Source organism: Takifugu flavidus, chromosome 7 (genome assembly GCF_003711565.1).
Source record: "Takifugu flavidus isolate HTHZ2018 chromosome 7, ASM371156v2, whole genome shotgun sequence".
In the NCBI taxonomy this organism is placed as follows: Eukaryota; Metazoa; Chordata; class Actinopteri; order Tetraodontiformes; family Tetraodontidae; genus Takifugu; species Takifugu flavidus.
In genome coordinates this window covers 9,242,661-9,259,478 of record NC_079526.1, presented here as the reverse complement: position 1 = coordinate 9,259,478, position 16,818 = coordinate 9,242,661, and the positions used below count along the sequence as shown (strand labels likewise).

General features: G+C 45.6%; 1 protein-coding gene and 1 long non-coding RNA gene across 2 annotated transcripts; one reads left to right on the top strand and one right to left on the bottom strand.

Annotated features, from left to right (window-relative positions):
• Window positions 1-9,557: 9,557 nt before the first annotated feature.
• LOC130528210 (uncharacterized) lies at window positions 9,558-13,276 on the top strand. Its single transcript, XR_008951235.1, has 3 exons — window positions 9,558-10,424; window positions 10,856-10,932; window positions 12,545-13,276. It is a non-coding gene; the product is annotated as an uncharacterized LOC130528210 (long non-coding RNA).
• Window positions 13,277-14,200: 924 nt separating this feature from the next.
• On the bottom strand, window positions 14,201-16,518 carry LOC130528197 (leucine-rich repeat-containing protein 15-like). Its single transcript, XM_057037249.1, has 2 exons — window positions 16,385-16,518; window positions 14,201-16,299 (listed from the first exon to the last, which is right to left on the bottom strand). The coding sequence occupies exon 2, from the start codon at window positions 16,192-16,194 to the stop codon at window positions 14,515-14,517; it is 1,680 nt and encodes a 559-aa protein (XP_056893229.1). The 5' UTR covers window positions 16,195-16,299; window positions 16,385-16,518; the 3' UTR covers window positions 14,201-14,514.
• Between the last annotated feature and the right edge of the window lie 300 nt (window positions 16,519-16,818).

The following is a 16,818-nucleotide window of genomic DNA, read 5'->3' as shown; positions in this document are numbered from 1 at the left end:
CAGCCTCAGATGGTGAGGGTGGCAGCCAGAGGGAAACAGTCCCCCCAGAGCGCTCCAAGGGCTGAGCGCGAACATGGGACAGGCACCAAAAACAGATTTGTTGCTGGCATTTATGACGGGGAGCTCTCCAGGCGACACTCATGTCTGGACTTACTGTAGAAACGGCTGCACAGATGGCACAGCAAGTAACCAAAAACTGCTTAAACTTCAATTAAACACACAAGACTGGATTCAGAGTGGGGGGGGGGGGGGGGTCACTGGGAGGAAAAAGGTTACTACAGGTCACAAGATTCTAACTTCTTCTGCAGAAAGGAACCAGGTCCATCTTTGTCTTCTTGTTGCTGATGGTGGAGGACGGGCGGACAGACGAGGCTGCGACCTCTGAAACATGTGGGAATCACTCCAGTATCCACACCAGAGGATCCCTGACAAGAGACAGGATCCTCATCATTCCAGGCTGCAGGAGGGGCCGACGGCGAGGTGAGATTAGCAGGTGCCGTCTTCAGTGGGAGAACAAACACCAGGACATCAACCAGCCTGAACCAGCCACACCGAATATGGTGGTTAAAACGGACGCGATCCAAATCAAAGCAGGCAATGAGAAAATGCATCTCTTACTTTGTCTTATGTGTTTCCAGGTAGGAGCTTGGAAGAGTGTGTGGTGCTGCAGAAGAACCCGCACGGCGAGGGGATCACTGATGAGACAAGAGCAGCGGCTGAAGAAACAAAAACAGGCAGGATGAATAAATGATGGCGCCCAAACAAAAAGGTTAGTGGAGTCAGCCGCAGATGCTAATTCAGCTCCGCGCTGATGCTAATGGGAGCTTTGCGTGTCTGGATGACAACGACACCGCAGAGAAAACAGGGCTCGCACAACTTAAAGCGGCTCCCCTTTGGCATCCGGCAGACATCAGAACACGGTGTGCCGTTACATCACAGGAAATGATCGCTGGCCAGAGGTGTTTGTGTTGTCAGCTGCCATCTGGAGTTGCCAGTGTGAGAAACAGCTTTAATTCACACACACAGTCCATTTAGATGTAACATCTGGCCTGAGTACGGCATCTACAGGAGCCGCCCGGGTCCTCGTGCCACAGCGCGGTTAATTAGCCGCCGCAAGGCGCAGAAATGGATTCATGTGAATTTATTTATGGGATAACAAAACACGTCAGGAGCTCAGTTTACTGCAAGTGTACATCAAAAGCATAAATCAAGAAATTAAAGCAACGGATGCTCATTGTGAGGGAGGCATGATGTGCCCCTGACAGCAGATTCCCAAATATAACTGAGCACTGGAATCTGTCACATCCCTTGACCTCTGACCCCATCCTCCTCTTTTCTCTGATATAATATATAAACATCCAAAGTTGGATGAAGGGGACGACCAAGACCGACGCTCAGCTACCCCCGTGTTGGAGCCAAAGCACTCCAATAAGGCTGTGGTTAAATCCCTGAAGCAGTATTATCATTACAACCTTCCCATCCACTGAACTTTAATACTCCTCATCCATCACCAGGCAGGAATGTCCGCATGGTTTTAGGTGTGTCTGCAGCTATTGTTTAACTAGAAATACGTGCTGCGTTAACAGATAATACACACACACACACACACACACACACAGACACACACACACAGACACACAGACACACACACACACACACACACACACACACACACACACAGGTCTCAGGTGACTCTATTTCAGTCTCGGTCAGATTCTTGTTCTGGTGTTTTCTCACCTTCTTGCTGAGGGAGACAGAAAGAGGAGAAAAAAGACAAAAATCCTGCACGTTCGGAACTTCTGAACATACGAGGTGGAGTGCTATGTAGAGCTGTTGTGCTGGAGATGTAAATATAAAACCGGGGGGGAGCTCAGCAGGCAGAGCTGGAGTGAGCAATGCTGGCAGCAAGGTGATACCTGCAGAGAGAGACAGACAGACAGACAGACAGACAAGTGCAAGAATACAGTTAAGCTGCTGACATCAATTATAATAACATCTTTATCACATATCGTTATAAATATCAAATAAGGTGTATAATGCTACATTAAAAGACTAAAATGCTGATTATTATCAAATTCAAGTGTTATTAAGACGGGAATAAGTTAATAAGTACTGGAAACCATGTGAGGTCACGCGCATTTATTATGAATGAGGACAGAAATAGATGCAGCCCTTATTAGATCCATAGACCCCGGTCGTCTGACAAATCGCCTGATTAAAAATTGAAATCTCCATTTTTTACCTCTGTAATTTCTCCTATATCATGTCATAGTTGTGAAGATAAGTTGAATTCTAGCTGGCGTCCAAGTTTGCTTTCTTCCAAAACTATGAGACACTATGACGACAACAAATCACACGGGGGGTTGGAGGGGGGGCTTCTATGAAAAGCTCGGGAAACAGACAACCTGTGCCTGTAAAGTAGTTCTCAAATCTTTTGCTGTAACTCTGTTGAGTGTCTGTTCTGGTTTTACAAGTACTTCAGACATCAAATTACTGTTATATAGAAATTGGTGCAATTTCTCTCCATTTTGTGTGTGTGTGTGTGTGTGTGTGTGTGTGTGTGTGTGTGTGTGTGTGTGTGTGTGTGTGTGTGTGTATTCAATACATAACGGGTACCAATAATACCTATCCTGCCGACAAAGTGAGGACATTTTCTTGTGGAGACCTGGTCCCCGCGACTTCAAAGGATCGTTTAAAGGCAAAGACGTGTTTTTGAGGTTGAGAATAGAACTGGGTTTAGGGTAGCGTTAGGGCGGTTTGTTGGGATGGTAACCTTAGCTGGTAATGTATTCCTGGTATGTTAGTTGCATTTATATGTTTGGAGAAAAGCTTGAGTCTTTTGTTAATATTGGATCTGAAATGGCTACTGCTCCATCAGTGAAGCAGAAATTCTGATAAACCACAGCAGACTTTTGTCCTTCTGTTGACTCATGCTGCAGCCCTTTGTGACATCTTTCTTTCTTTCTTTTTCTTTTTCTTTTCTTTTTTTGCTTTTGCTCGGCCTTGTTACAGAACACACTGCTCCATTAGGTCACCGCAGGACAAGAAAATGCAATTTATTTTGATTTGGTGCACATTTGTAACACCTAATCTGCTTTTTGGAGGACAAATCGTTAGCAAGACATAAGCAGAGGAGCAAAATGAGAAAAAGTTAATAGAGCAAACAAATGATAGCAAACGGCACTTTTAACACTGTAAAAATTACTTTTAATTGAACTTTTGCTGTACCGCAGACAGATCAATAGTTTTCTCTTCTCTCATGCGTGCACCCCGTCATCCTAGTCTAATGCTAGGCTATCACCACGTTTGAATCTTTAATGCTCTGATGTCATGTCCACAAAGTTAGTGGCCTGTTTAAATATGTAGCCATCCAGTTGTTCTGCCAGCTTCATCTGGAGGCTGCACAGGATCCATAATTCATCATTCTCAAATATTCCCTCAGATGAATAGAGGCGTTCACAGAAATATCCCATTCATTCCAAATGCAAACATGCTTGCGTGTGGGCTGAAAACCAGAAAAAAATAAAAAGGAATATTCATGCAGGACCATTCATTCAGCGCATCTGAAAATGCAGGATTTTCCTGATGTATGCAAACGTAGATCAAGGGACCTCCTTTGCTTTGATTTCACTACCTGCTGATTGGTAGAATGCTAATAACGCGCCCGCTATTGCTTCTGTGGTGTCTGGTGGTCCGATAAAAGCACGTTGTGTTCTCCGAAATGGTCAAACAAGACAAGAGTGTTCAATGTTTCCCTATCGATGCAATTAACCATTTGTGACAAGGCCAATTACTGCAGCAGAGATTGTTTCCACTCCATCAAAGATCCTCTTTAGCTTACGCAAAAGGTGACATGCAACCCGGTAAAGCTATGGATGGCATCACATAAGGAAGGTCATGCAAACCTTCCCCAGGCACTCTGGTTTCCTCCCTATAATGACAAACCTCCATTTTTTACAGTACTGAAAACAGCGGCTAACATTATGGGATACCAGGGTAACCGCACTTGTTAGGCTACAGAATGAAGCAGTGGGTAAAACAGATTTTAACAGAGAGCAGGAATGAGAGGGAGGTATCAACAGCAGCAGGGGGGAGGCTAATGGCTGCCCTGGTTGATAATTACGTGAATGACAATTAGAGATCCTGTTAGCACCGACATGTTTCAGTGTGTGGGGGGGGGATTCTTCTCCTCAGTGTCAGGAGTGTAAAGGCAACAGTCACCAGGAACGGTGCTCAACACTGCACCACCATTCAAGAGACTTTTGAATTTACTTGTGCCAACGTGCCAAACAAACCAATAAAAATGTGTTCAAATGAGCCTCCGTCATCCCCCTTCACTCCTATAAGTGATGCCAATGTATCAGGAGAGAGATGAGAGCGCGTGTGACACTGCATCACAAGTCAGTTGAGCTGACGACTTAGCAGCGAAAGTAACCAGCTCTACTAAACTTGAGCCATATTCGACCAATCTTGGTTCTTATTAAACACAACCAGAATCTTGATGTATTGATTATGAAGGTGGGGTGCTCAAGAAATTAGGACAAGGAACTTTTGTTTTTATTTGTGCAGCCCCCTTCCCGTTATAACACAGATAATTAGCATTACCTTTGGTGCAGACAGAGAGAATAATGAATTGTTTAAATCTTACTTAATTAAAAAGAAAAAGTTAGGGTATTAGCATCTGAATAGCAGCAGTATTTTAATCATCTGCACCATTTTTCATTAGCTCCAGCTTTCCTGCGTCACAAAGTTGTTATCTTCCAATCCACCTTTTTCTTTGGTAATGAAACACTCGCTGCATCCAGATGTTTTGTTGGAGGATCGTGATGTGCTGAAGGGAGGCAGACCTGGATTACAGCAGCAAAACACAAAAATAACAGGAATCTGCCAGCAGGATTAAAACCACGGCCGTTCCCTCGAATTATCACGACAACGTTACGTAACCTGACATTTGTGGTCAGATTGAGGTCTGAATAATAACACATAAAAAATGGTTGAGCTGTTGCAAACGTGTCACGTACGTACGTCTTCCCTTTCAACCTGCACCACGACCGTTGATTACATTTGGCTCAGGGAGGATTAGACCTCACTGTTTAGTGTGATTCCCCCTCTCTTGTGTAAATCCTGTCAGTGGTGGCTCCATGCCCAGTCTGGGCTTGACTCAGCGTGGTGCGTTCAGGACCGAAGACAGCTCTCAGACGCGGGAATCGAACCCAGCACCTCGCGATGAGTTCACACCTGAGATCAGCCTGAACGTGTCTGTTGTTGCAGCAGCAGAGGAGGCTTCCCGGTTGGAGTGGTGCCGGGATGTTCCCAGACATCTGCCGAGGTGCCCTTCAGCAAGGCACCGAACCCCCACATGCTCAGACTGCCCGTCCAGGGCAGCTTACTCATGGCGCCTCTCCCTCATGTGTTCTTTGTATGTCCATGTTCTTGTCTTCTTCTTCTTCTTGTAATTTGCTTTGCAAGCTTATTTAACTTCTTCTGATTGTTTTCACCATAGTATCTAAAACCAGCCCCGTTTGGACCTCTTTCTGGGCCACCGTCTATCTGAACGCTGACTCCCTCCTGTACCATTTTCATCTCTGAATGATGCCACTACTGATTATGAATATTACCCGTGTTAGTGTCGCCGCATCACTGCTGCGCTTCTGCCGACGCCGCCTCATCAAATGACTGACAAGGTGAGCGTAATCGCCGCCCAAGGTTGGACGTTCCTGCCGGGCCGTATCAGAAAAAATGAAATGAGACCGAGAAACGATGGCGAGCGGGCCGAGTGTTGCAGCGCCGAGCCCCTCGCTCTCCTCGCTCTCCTCGCCCTCCTCGCTCTCCTCGCCCTCCTCGCCCTCCTCGCTCTCCTCGCTCTCCTCGCTCTCCTCGCTCTCCTCGCCCTCTTCGCTCTCCTCGCCCTCCTCGCTCTCCTCGCCCTCCTCGCCCTCTTCGCTCTCCTCGCCCTCCTCGCTCTCCTCGCTCTCCTCGCCCTCCTCGCCCCGTCCCCCCCACCAAGTGAGCGGGAGGAATTGCGGAAACATATGAGCTTCACTTCATTTCACCAGTTAACCACCATGAAGGATTCACTGAATTATCACATTTCCTGTTAAGAATAGCACATCAGCATGGAAGCGGGCATATTTCCTGCACAACAGGTGACTCATCGCCAGAGCTGCTGGTGTAAATCCCAGTCAAACCATTAACAAAACCAGCACTTTTCCTTATGTAGACACACACACGCAGACACAGTACACACTGATTACCCACGTCTCTAAAAGTGCCTCATCTATTAGCGAGCAGTTGCCGAGCGCCCTTTAACCATGTCATTAATGAGTTTGACATCAGAGGGATCTGTGTCAGGAGGTGATTAATGCTTCCTGTAGCCAGGCATCAGGATTCCGTCTTTGTTCCGCCAAAGTGTGTGGAAATCCTCACCAGACTGCTCCGGATCTGGTGGTCCAGAGTCAAACTCTGCAAATAAAAGACTCGAACCCAGAACCCACTGTTGACATTTGGATGGCAGTTATTTACTGGCGGGCTGGAGCCAGAGGGATTAGGAGCGCCACATTCTCTCACAGTGGGGGGGGTTAAGCTCCTTATGGATTAAAAACAAACCTCCCTCTTTTCTAAAGAATTGGAAAAATCATACGACGCACATGTAATAAATCCAATTTTATTTCCCAACATGCACTTCAAAGGTGACTGGCAGCTGTTTGGAGAAGGCACAGGCGAGCCGGCATGTTCAAACAAAATCAGTCTTACGTAACGGCGCTCGCCTCCATCACATCTCCGTCCCTCTTTTCTCCCTTCTGAGCAGGTCTCAGATGTGTAAGAACAACGAGGCACACAGACCCACAACCCCTCCGGGTGAAATGGTTCATGTGGGCACGGTTGGGTCTTCTCACCTTTGAGCCGGTACCTGAAGGCACCAGCCTGATTTACATGTGGTGGGAAATCGCAGCCTTGACGGTCTGATGACGGTACAACAATTCCAGTTGAGTAATCATCTCCCGTAATTGGCCTCAGAGGGGAATGGTTGAGAGGAAACCCTAGGAAAAATGAGGGAAGTGATGGCAGGGTTAAGGGTGAAAAGTTGGCGCGTGGTTGGAGCCTCATAAATGATTCTTTTTGTTCTGATTTCCCAGAAACAACAACTTGGGGGGAGGAGTCTGAGGGTTGATGCTTCAGAAGAGGATGCCTCACTTTGAAACCTACTTTGCCCTTTTGCTGTTTTGCCTTTCAGTCTTTTGGATTTCGAGAGCGGCGGCGCCGGCGCCGGGTTTTATTTAGGAATCTAAACGGTTATCAGGGAGTTTCAGAGATGCTCCTCAGCTACAAACACTTTTAAATGGCGGCGGTGCAGAGCGCCATTACAAATACATCAGCGTCTAACAAACGAGTGTGAGACACATCAAAGGGAGGAGAGGAGTCTCTGCCCTGTTCATGGAAGCTGCAGAATTCCTTCGCCTCCAGTCACAGAAATCGGCAGGAACGAAAGCTGCAAACTTTTTCAAAACGGTGGTCGAGGAGCAACAAATAACGCCGCCTCTCGTTTCCGTGGTTATTTCCTTATGTTGGGCCCCCCTGCGCCCCTCCCCCTTCACCCCCCCCCCCCCCCCCCCCCCCCTCGTGAATGGCTTCCATCGTCCTTTTCATTTTGCTGCAGACATTAATCGTCCCCTTTGTTTTGCAGCTCGACCTCCGGCTGGTAAACGAACATCAGATGAAACGCAGGAGGTCCGTGCGAGCCGCGATAAAGCAGGTCCTTTGTAACCTGCCAGGGGTCGACCGCTGAGTCACACACACACACACACACACACACACACACCACACACACACACACCACACACACACACACAGCACCAGTAAGGACAACCAGTCCATCCTGTTTCCACATCTGCTCGGGGGCACTGGAGCACACCCCAGAAACTTTTTGGATCTGTGATGCAGCCGTAACACTCAACGTTATTGATTTAAGACGTAAATGAGTCCGGTTGCTGTTGAGTCGCCCACTCCAGTGAATCTGTCCTCCAAACAAGCGGGCCATCACACGGCTGCGATTCCGCGCTTACCTGGAAACATGTTTCCTTTTACTTTATCTTCTCCACAATGAAGAGTCTCATTTCCATTTATATTGCTACTTAATGCTCGCAGTTGTCGGCCGTGTGGTTAACTGAAGGGGCTCTCTGACATCGCGCACACAGCTGATACGGCCATGGAGACGACACGTGGGTCAACTGAAAGTCAGCGTGCGCGCGTGTGTGTGTACACGAGGTCCTAACTTCCGTGACGTTGTGGGGTCCAGCCATCTTTGCGAGAGGGGAATTTCATTTCAGGAGTGTAGCAAATTTGAGGGTCGCTTACCTGGAAACATGTGAATTGAATTAATATTAGTTCAGGGTGAGATTTAAGGCCTAAATGAATTGGTGTGAAACTTGTTGGGGAGAATAAAAGACTTTAAGGTGAGTTGAATTCATTTTAAGGGGTTCTATTTAGTAGCTATTGTTCATTTTTTATGTAAGAGGCTTATTTTTGGAATAATATTAAATGCATTGTGAATCAGAGGCATGCTGTTGTGTGAATGGATCAATATGTGCATATGTGCAACATGTGCATCGGCCCAACGACGCCTGTGGAGCACCGACAGTCGGACCGTGTCCAAGACAAGCTTTTTTTTCTTGAAAGACGCACATTTGCCCAGTTAAAATGCAAAAACAGAGATAACAATTACAATCAAATCCTAATTGATCTGATTTCACTTTAAAGGCTAATTTTTTGCGTGAAATCTGCAACTTCTCATGAATTTTTCATGACCTGGCCGAAGAAACGATCACCTGGCGTCGCTTGCTGTCCTTCAGGGTGAGAGACAGGCTGGCGACAGGCGGTAAAATAAATTAGCAGCTTGTCCATCTCCCCCTGTGGTGTCAGACACCAGGAAAGTCTTTGATTCTGCCAAGAACCACATAAGAATGCAGCGCTTGAGTTTGCATCTGGGCACCTGTGGTCATGGCCGGTGTGTCCTTCTCTCTGGGCTTGTTGGACGTAGGACCTGCCTGGGACAATGTGGGAGGTGGGCTGGAATTGATTTGTAGCTGAGGCGATGCTTGGGCTCATCCACGCAGGTGCTCTCGCAGCGTGTGATCCAGGCTGCTCCATGGTTACCACCTTAGTAACCGTGAACACACACTCCTTTAGTGTCTGGTGACGTCTCGCGTTTTGTTCCTCAAAATTAAAAGAGGAGACAAAGGAATTACCAACCAATCGAGGCCCTCGAATCCCTCCGGCGGTGTCGCATTGGACAGAAATTACGTCATTCATGAAAGTCGGCACTAAATCTGAAACTTAAAGCCAAACCAGCATTCCAGGTGTTTGTTTTTCTAATATGCCGCCTTAAACGTGGGGGTTATCCCCATGGAATCGGTGTTTTCTTAAAAAAAAAAATTGATTCTCTGCATATTTTCAGGTCATGTCGAAAACTCTTAATTCTCTGATCACTCACCCATGAACCTTTGCTCAGGTCCTGACCCACCCGACCTTCCAAACCAGCCCCTCAAACCCCTCCGTTGACACTGCTGGGGAACATCCCCGTCCAAAGTCATGCTTTCATGATCCAAGCCACGTACCCATGTGGATCTGAGCCGTGTAGGAGTTCAGCCGTGCGTGTCAGAGCTTTCCTTCTGTCTCAGAGATGTTCCTTCAGCACCTGCAGCCCTCTGCAGCCCTCTGCCCCGGCAGATGGCTGGGGCAGCTAAATTTAGCCAAAATTAGACAAAAGGAGGACGTGGTAAAAATAGACATTCCCTCTTAAGTCAAGCTATTTCTGTATCAGCTCATCACACAAAATCCAAGTCACTGTCTGAAGATTTTTGTGGGTTTGGCAGATTACTTCAGGATACGTCTTTTCATCCTCTCAGGTGCTTGAAGCTTGCTTCTCCCTCTTTAGTCTAAATTCTCACAGGGACCACCTTTGATGAAGCTCTGGAGTAGCCGAATGGCACTTCTATTTTCTTTTCTACTCTTTCAACGGAATGCTTCATGTTCTCGCCTCCCTGACCTCTCTGTCAACACAAATCAGGCCATAAAAAAGGAATGTATGGCAAATTGAAATCCTATTTCTTTGCACTCAATGCAGCAGCTCACGCTACAGGGTGGAATACCGCACTCGTTCCCTAAACGTTGCACATAAAGGGTGTTTGTTTTCACTCAGTCCACAGATACATGTGTTATTAACATGCTGTGTTTTCCGCTGAAGGTGTCATGGTGATCCCAGCTCGCCGCTGCTGCAGTCTGCCGGAGGTGCAGCTGGCTGGGAGAGACTGGTCCCAGCTGGCACTGCTGGAGTGTCTGCTGGTGTGGGGACGCGCGAGACACCAGAGCCAAGACAAGTTGGTTTATGACGCCAGAGGCAACGGCTGCCCCTCAGCGATGTGCTCGTACGTGTGTGTGTGTGTGTGTGACTGTTTGTGTGTGTACCTACATTTATTATATATCGAGTGCCAAAGCCCTCATTCTACTACCAAAGTAAGGCCATGATTTGTGTGTGTGTGTGTGTGTGTGTGTGACTGTTTGTGTGTGTACCTACATTTATTATATATCGAGTGCCAAAGCCCTCATTCTACTACCAAAGTAAGGCCATGATTTGTGTGTGTGTGTGTGTGTGTGTGACTGTTTGTGTGTGTACCTACATTTATTATATATCGAGTGCCAAAGCCCTCATTCTACTACCAAAGTAAGGCCATGATTTGTGTGTTGTGTGTTGTGTGTGTGTGTGGTGTTGTGTGTGTGTGTGTGTTTGGGAATCACAAAAAAACCCTTATCATATTAATTCCTGTTCACTTATGTTACATTAATACTTGCACAACAGGGGCAGATCTGGAGGGTCCAAAAGCGTGTGTCTTCTTCATGTCCCTGAATCTGTAACCACATGTGGACATTTCCCAGGTTCTTTTCTTGTTTTTCTCTTATATAAGTGTGTGTAAATTTGTCTGTGTTTCTTTTGCTCTTTCTCTGGCTGTTCCTTTGGATTGTCCTCCATCTGTTTCCTTCTCCTACTCTTTATTCCCTCAGAGGCTGCCAGTCCTCTGTCCAGTTCCATAAACTCACTCACATCTTATCTAACATCTTATCTCCCCACCTACATGTTAACCAGCTTGTCGCCTGTGACGGCTGATATGTTGTGTGTTCTCTGTGGCAACATTTTTTTCCCTACCATGGTGGTAACCTAATACTGTATATTGGGTTGTTTAGCACACCTTCATCAATATTTAATACAATTCCTGAATGTTGAGGGAGGGAAAAACGATCTAACCTTTGCCTTCCAAACTTTCACATAATAATATATTGAATCCAAATGTTTAATTGGACTTTTAAGTCGAGCTCACCATTTTTTGGCGTCCTCCACTTTTTCCTCTCACAATTGTTTTTTTAAAAAAAAAATCTATATATTCTCTCACATTTTCCAGTTCTATGGATTCTGTGAAATATGACACTTTGGTCCCCAGATTCTATATTAATTGATCTCCAAAGAGACGATATTTTTAGCTAACTGCAGTTGAGGAAATGGCAGTAAAACTATTCAGAAATCAACCATTTACATCTCTTTTTCAAACAGTCCATATATTTTCTTTAACTGGACTGTATGTGGTTATTAACCAGCTAATTAGCTGTACTGGCCCAGCTGAAACTGTCTCCTTCCACCTGGAAAATGGAATGTTAGAGGGTTTTTTTTTACCATGATGGGCTCCTCCTTATTTTATGGCCTCTGATGTTCCACAGCACGTTGCCCTTTTCACACACAATTTCCTTCTCAGCTCTGTTTCAGGCTCATTAGCAGGCTTATCCTTTCCTAAATGCAGAGGTTTCAAGGGATATGATGAGTACCTCTGCTCCTGATCATTTAGCTCATCTGAAACTGTGAAATCAGGGCGTTTCAAATGAGAGTTTAATATGAGCCTATCGCAGCACATATTTCCTATGTGTTTCCATCAATTTATGGAAAAGGAAGCTCTACTACACATAAACACCAAATATGGAAGTACAATATTTCACCTCGGTTGGTTCTTGATGCCACAATATTTTCAATGCTTGTATTTATCCTATTGTAGAGGTTTTGGTGGATTTTTTGAGTTTAGCAGTTGCGGTGACTGTCCAATAGGCGGCAGTGTAACACCTGATTCATATACTGTATAGTAGCTCTTAAGCGAAAGATCTGCGCAGAACGCACTTAGATTTCAGCTTTTTAAGTAGTTTTTATCTATTAATAATTGTTTCTTTATTCAGTATTAGTATTTCTTATTTGGCTTTGCTTTAAAGCTTTATATAATTTAATTTGCTTTTGTGCATGTGTATTTCTGCCTGCCTCATTCTATATTTTCTCTCCTCCTCACCTCATCCATGTCCTTCATCTCTTACCTGTGTACTGTGTACCTGCATATTTCAGGCATAATTCTCTTTCCTCCTGCCAGATTTTGTTGCTTAGTCCTGTTTCTCGTGATCATTGGACACGTGGCTCGATACTCCCGTCACCTGAAGTCCTGTTTTTCCGCTGTCACAGGAAAAGGTTCCCACCAAACTTTAAAGCGAGACTCTGGCAAAGGAACCATTAAGCCATTTATCCGGTGATGAAGCCAACCTTTACCTATGGATTATAGAAGGTCGACTGCTTCGTGTCAAACGTAAGCTTGAGAAAACGTGGCTGTTCTAGAGTCCTGTGGAATCATTTCACGTTGGATAACCTTCAGAGTGGCTGCGAGAACTCTGCAGTCAGCAAGAGCTCCAGCGAGACCCCTCTGCCTGATGGCAAGGTCACCAGTTGGCCTGTTAGCTGCAACCAAAGATGTACTTGCAAGTGATGAACAGGTGGAAGCAAAATTCAACACTAATATCTGACATTGGGAGGAACAGAGAGAAGGAAATTCATGGCAAAATCTGGGCACATTTGGAGCGTTTGTTGTTTTGTTTGTCTCACCAAAGCCGACTGTGCACAAAATTATAATTTTAGTAACTTTTCTTCACTTCTCATCTATGTTGTTTTACTTTGCAGCACCAAAATTCCATATCAGGTGTAATCAGATCGTCAGTTTCTCTGTGGTTGGATACATGTGTGTGTGTGTGTGTGGTGTGTGTGTGTGTGTGTGTGTGTTTCTCTGCAGAGCCCTGAGGTAAAGCTGATAAAGCAAAGTGAAGTTGCCTCCCCATCCCAGCGCTTCATTCACTGCTGACACAACTTCACGAGTCATTTATGAGCACAATAGCTGCATCCTGGCAGGGTGGGGGGGGGGGGGGGGGGGGGGGGGGGGGTGGGGGGGGGGACTGTGCTATAAGCTGCCTCATCTGGAGCGTCTCACTTTGAATCACGTCCGATTAAATATGAATGTATGTTTTAGCTGACTTGAAACAAGACCCGCGTTCCCGCGTCTGTTAAGATCTGCACCTTTGCTCCCAATAAACCAGGATATCTGGGGGAAACCACACAGAAATCCAGTGAAAGAATAATTTGATGTTTCTCAATGTAAAAAGAAAACTACATTTACTGCTGAGCAAACTGTCTCCATTTCTTCAGACAGATTTTAGCCACCGCTGCAGCCATTTCAAATGACATTTCTTCCATTAATATCAGTAAAAAGCTCAAACACTGAAGCCTGGCAGCACTTTGCTGTCTGCGATGGCTGAACCAGACCTTAGAAACAACAGAGTCAAGTGCCGGGTTTAAGAGTGAAATAAGGGTGCAGACACACTGTATTTACAAGACACTATAATGCTTATTAAGAGTAGGGTGCTGTCAGCTCCGATTAAGATGAATTCTATGATTTTAATTCTGTCATTATCTCTGGTACCCACACACACACACACACTGGGTTAATGAGTCTGCCCTGCTGTTCTGTTTCTCTGCTTCTGCCTAATAAAAGCTTTAATTAATCCTTTTAACCTTTAGTTATTAGACCGGAAAACATGCATGGGGAGGGGGGGGGGCAATCCTTTCTTTGTTTCCATAAACAAGTTGTGGAAATTTTAATAAAAATGCGCTGCTGATTAAAAATATTGTCATATCTCATATGCTTATCTCTCCTGCAGACGCACGTTAACCAACACACGAGTTCCCCTGTTTGAGAACCACAGCTCAGATCAGTGGCTCCCCCTCCTGTATAATTGCTGCATTACGCCTATGATGGCGTTCAGTTTTGGGAAAAACAAGCAAAATATCCATCTCTCTCTCTAGTTTCCCACCTTCCAGTAAATTCACGTTTATTGAAAGCAAGACATCAAAATATAAGTGAGGTTGTCACTTCAGAGAACACAGCAGGCATAAATGGTGGCACGTTCAACACTGTTCCTTTCTTCGCTTGCTCTTTGTCCTCGAGAGACCTTTGCATATTCCTCCACAGTGAGCATGGTTACATATTTGCTACTTATTATCCTCTCGACCATCTAAGACTCCAGTCTCAGAGTCGTATTCCATTGTTGATGTACTGTCACTGACAATGAGAAATGGACGAAAAGCTCGTCACCATTGGCTGAGACTCACTATCCCAAGTAGTCACTTCTGTTTGCTTGGGATAAAGGTCTGAGTATCACATCTCGCCTGTGCAAGACGCGAGTGAGTTTGACCCTGTGGTTTGGGATCTCTGGTCCCCGCAGCAGGCAGTAAAGGGTGAGGGTGAACCTCGCTAACACCAGAGTGCACACCAGTTCCACCGCAAGGAGAACGCTGTAGAGGATCATCTCATCTTTGCACTGTTCTTCTTTTGCTCTGTACTGACTGGTAAAGGATGAAGGTTCCTGGGTGGCTGTCGCAATAGGACACGTGAAGGTCATCGTATTTTGGATGGTAGTTGTTTGGGTTGTAGTGGGTGTAGTTGTAATTTCTGGTGTAGTTGTGATAGCAGTGGTGGGAGTTGTTGGTTTTGAGATGGTGGTTGTAGTTGCAATAACTGTGGTGGTTGTGGGTGATGCGGTTGTCGGAGGACGAGTGGGGCAAATTAATTGATCCTCATTCAGCGATTTGATTTCTTGTCCCTTCAGAGCTTCTGGACTCTCGCAGACGGCAGCAGAAGTCAATATTTTGGAGTTTGACACAATCCAGGAGTGAAGTTGGACCAGATTACAGTCACATTGCCAAGGGTTGTTATTGAGGTAAAGTTTGGTGAGTTTCACAAGAGGCTGAAAGGTATCACCAGGAAGCGTCCGTAGGTCATTGTGTGCTAATCTGAGCGTGGTCAATGATGGAAGCTCGTGAAAAACATCTGCATCCAGAGAGTGGATCTTGTTATTTTCTAGCTTCAGCTCTGTCAGCCCCCCAAGACCTTCAAAATACTCAGCGCTCATGGTGACAAAGTGATTTTTAGACAGGTCGAGCTTCTTGATTTTCTCCAGAGGGCTGAATAATCCTTTAGGGAGAGTGCTGAGATTGTTCTCACTCAGGCTCAAACTAGACAATTTAGGCAATGTTCCAAAAAGCACGGGTGGCAGAGTCCTTAAATTGTTCTTCTGGAGTGTGAGTGTTTTAAGCTGAGGGAAGTCAACAAAGAATTGGGGCGGTAATGTTGTCAGGAGATTATTCTCCAAATTCAGTTTGACTAATTTGTCCTTGTGTGGGAACAGCTTTGGTGACAATTCTGTTAATTTGTTTCCAGATAAAGCAACTTCCTTTAAATTTGTCAGGTTGTGGAAAATATCCTCTGGAACGGAGGTCAGCTGGTTCTCATAAAGCCTTAGAGTCTGTAGTTTGGCAAGTTTTGAGAACAGGTCTGTAGATACGGAGGAGATGTTATTTTTAGCTAAATGGAGACGTTCGAGGTTCTCAAGCTCATCAAAGGTTCCCTCTTCAATCTGGTCAATCTCGTTGCCATGAAGTTGGATCTCTATGACATTTTTAAGGCCCTGAAACAATCCTTTTTCCAGATTACGGAGCTTGTTGTTCTTCAGTCCGATCGTCTGCAGGTTTTCGAGGTCTTTGAAGACTCCGGCTGGGATGGTTGCCAGTGGGTTTCCAGTGATCTCAACAGCTTTGAGGTTAACTAAACCCTCTAAAGCTCCTGGTTCTATGGATGCAACATTTGACTCTATGAATTCAATCTTCTCGAGCTGGGGATTTTCAAAAAAGGCTTTTTTAGGGATTGTTTCAATCTGACTATTCAGAAAATAAACTTCCGTCGTGCTGGGTTTCAGGACACGAGGGATATCTGTCACTGAGGAACTAAACATCTGCCGGTTGCACTGGTCCTTACACTCCTCCTCGCTGACACAGCGACGGCTTAACCAGTAACCAGAGCAACAGAGCAAAAGCTTCACCTCTTGACATGTTTTCCACTGTAAGAAAAGTGACAAGGTGTATAAAGGTGTTCTGTAGTACCGTTGTGTTGTGTCAGTCGAATGTGCACAGGTGTTCGCCTACCTTACTGGTGGTCCTCCTCAGATAAAAACAGGTCGGTACAGATGCCAGTAGACAGAAATAAGCCCTGCCTCACCCGTTATCTTATGGCCGATGGGCTCCAAGTGCGTTGCCTCATAAGTGATGCGTGGTGCCGCCCACTTCAGCTGCTTCAGATAAGAGGAAAGGCCGTAGATTTATGAAGCATATCAGCCAGGTTCTGCACCCACTAACTGGGTTTGGCTCCAAAATGACTAAAATAAGCTGGCTTTAACACCAGCAACGTAGTATTTATTGTCATTACTCTAAGTGTCATTACTCTAAGTGTTCTTTCAAAGGCAGTGGAAACTCCCAGTATTACTGTCCTCGTGACAATGGTTGACTTTGTTAAAGGCTTTTGATGGCTAAGAACTGACGGATATTGTAAAAGAAAACACAGCGTAGCCCCCAAAACTTTC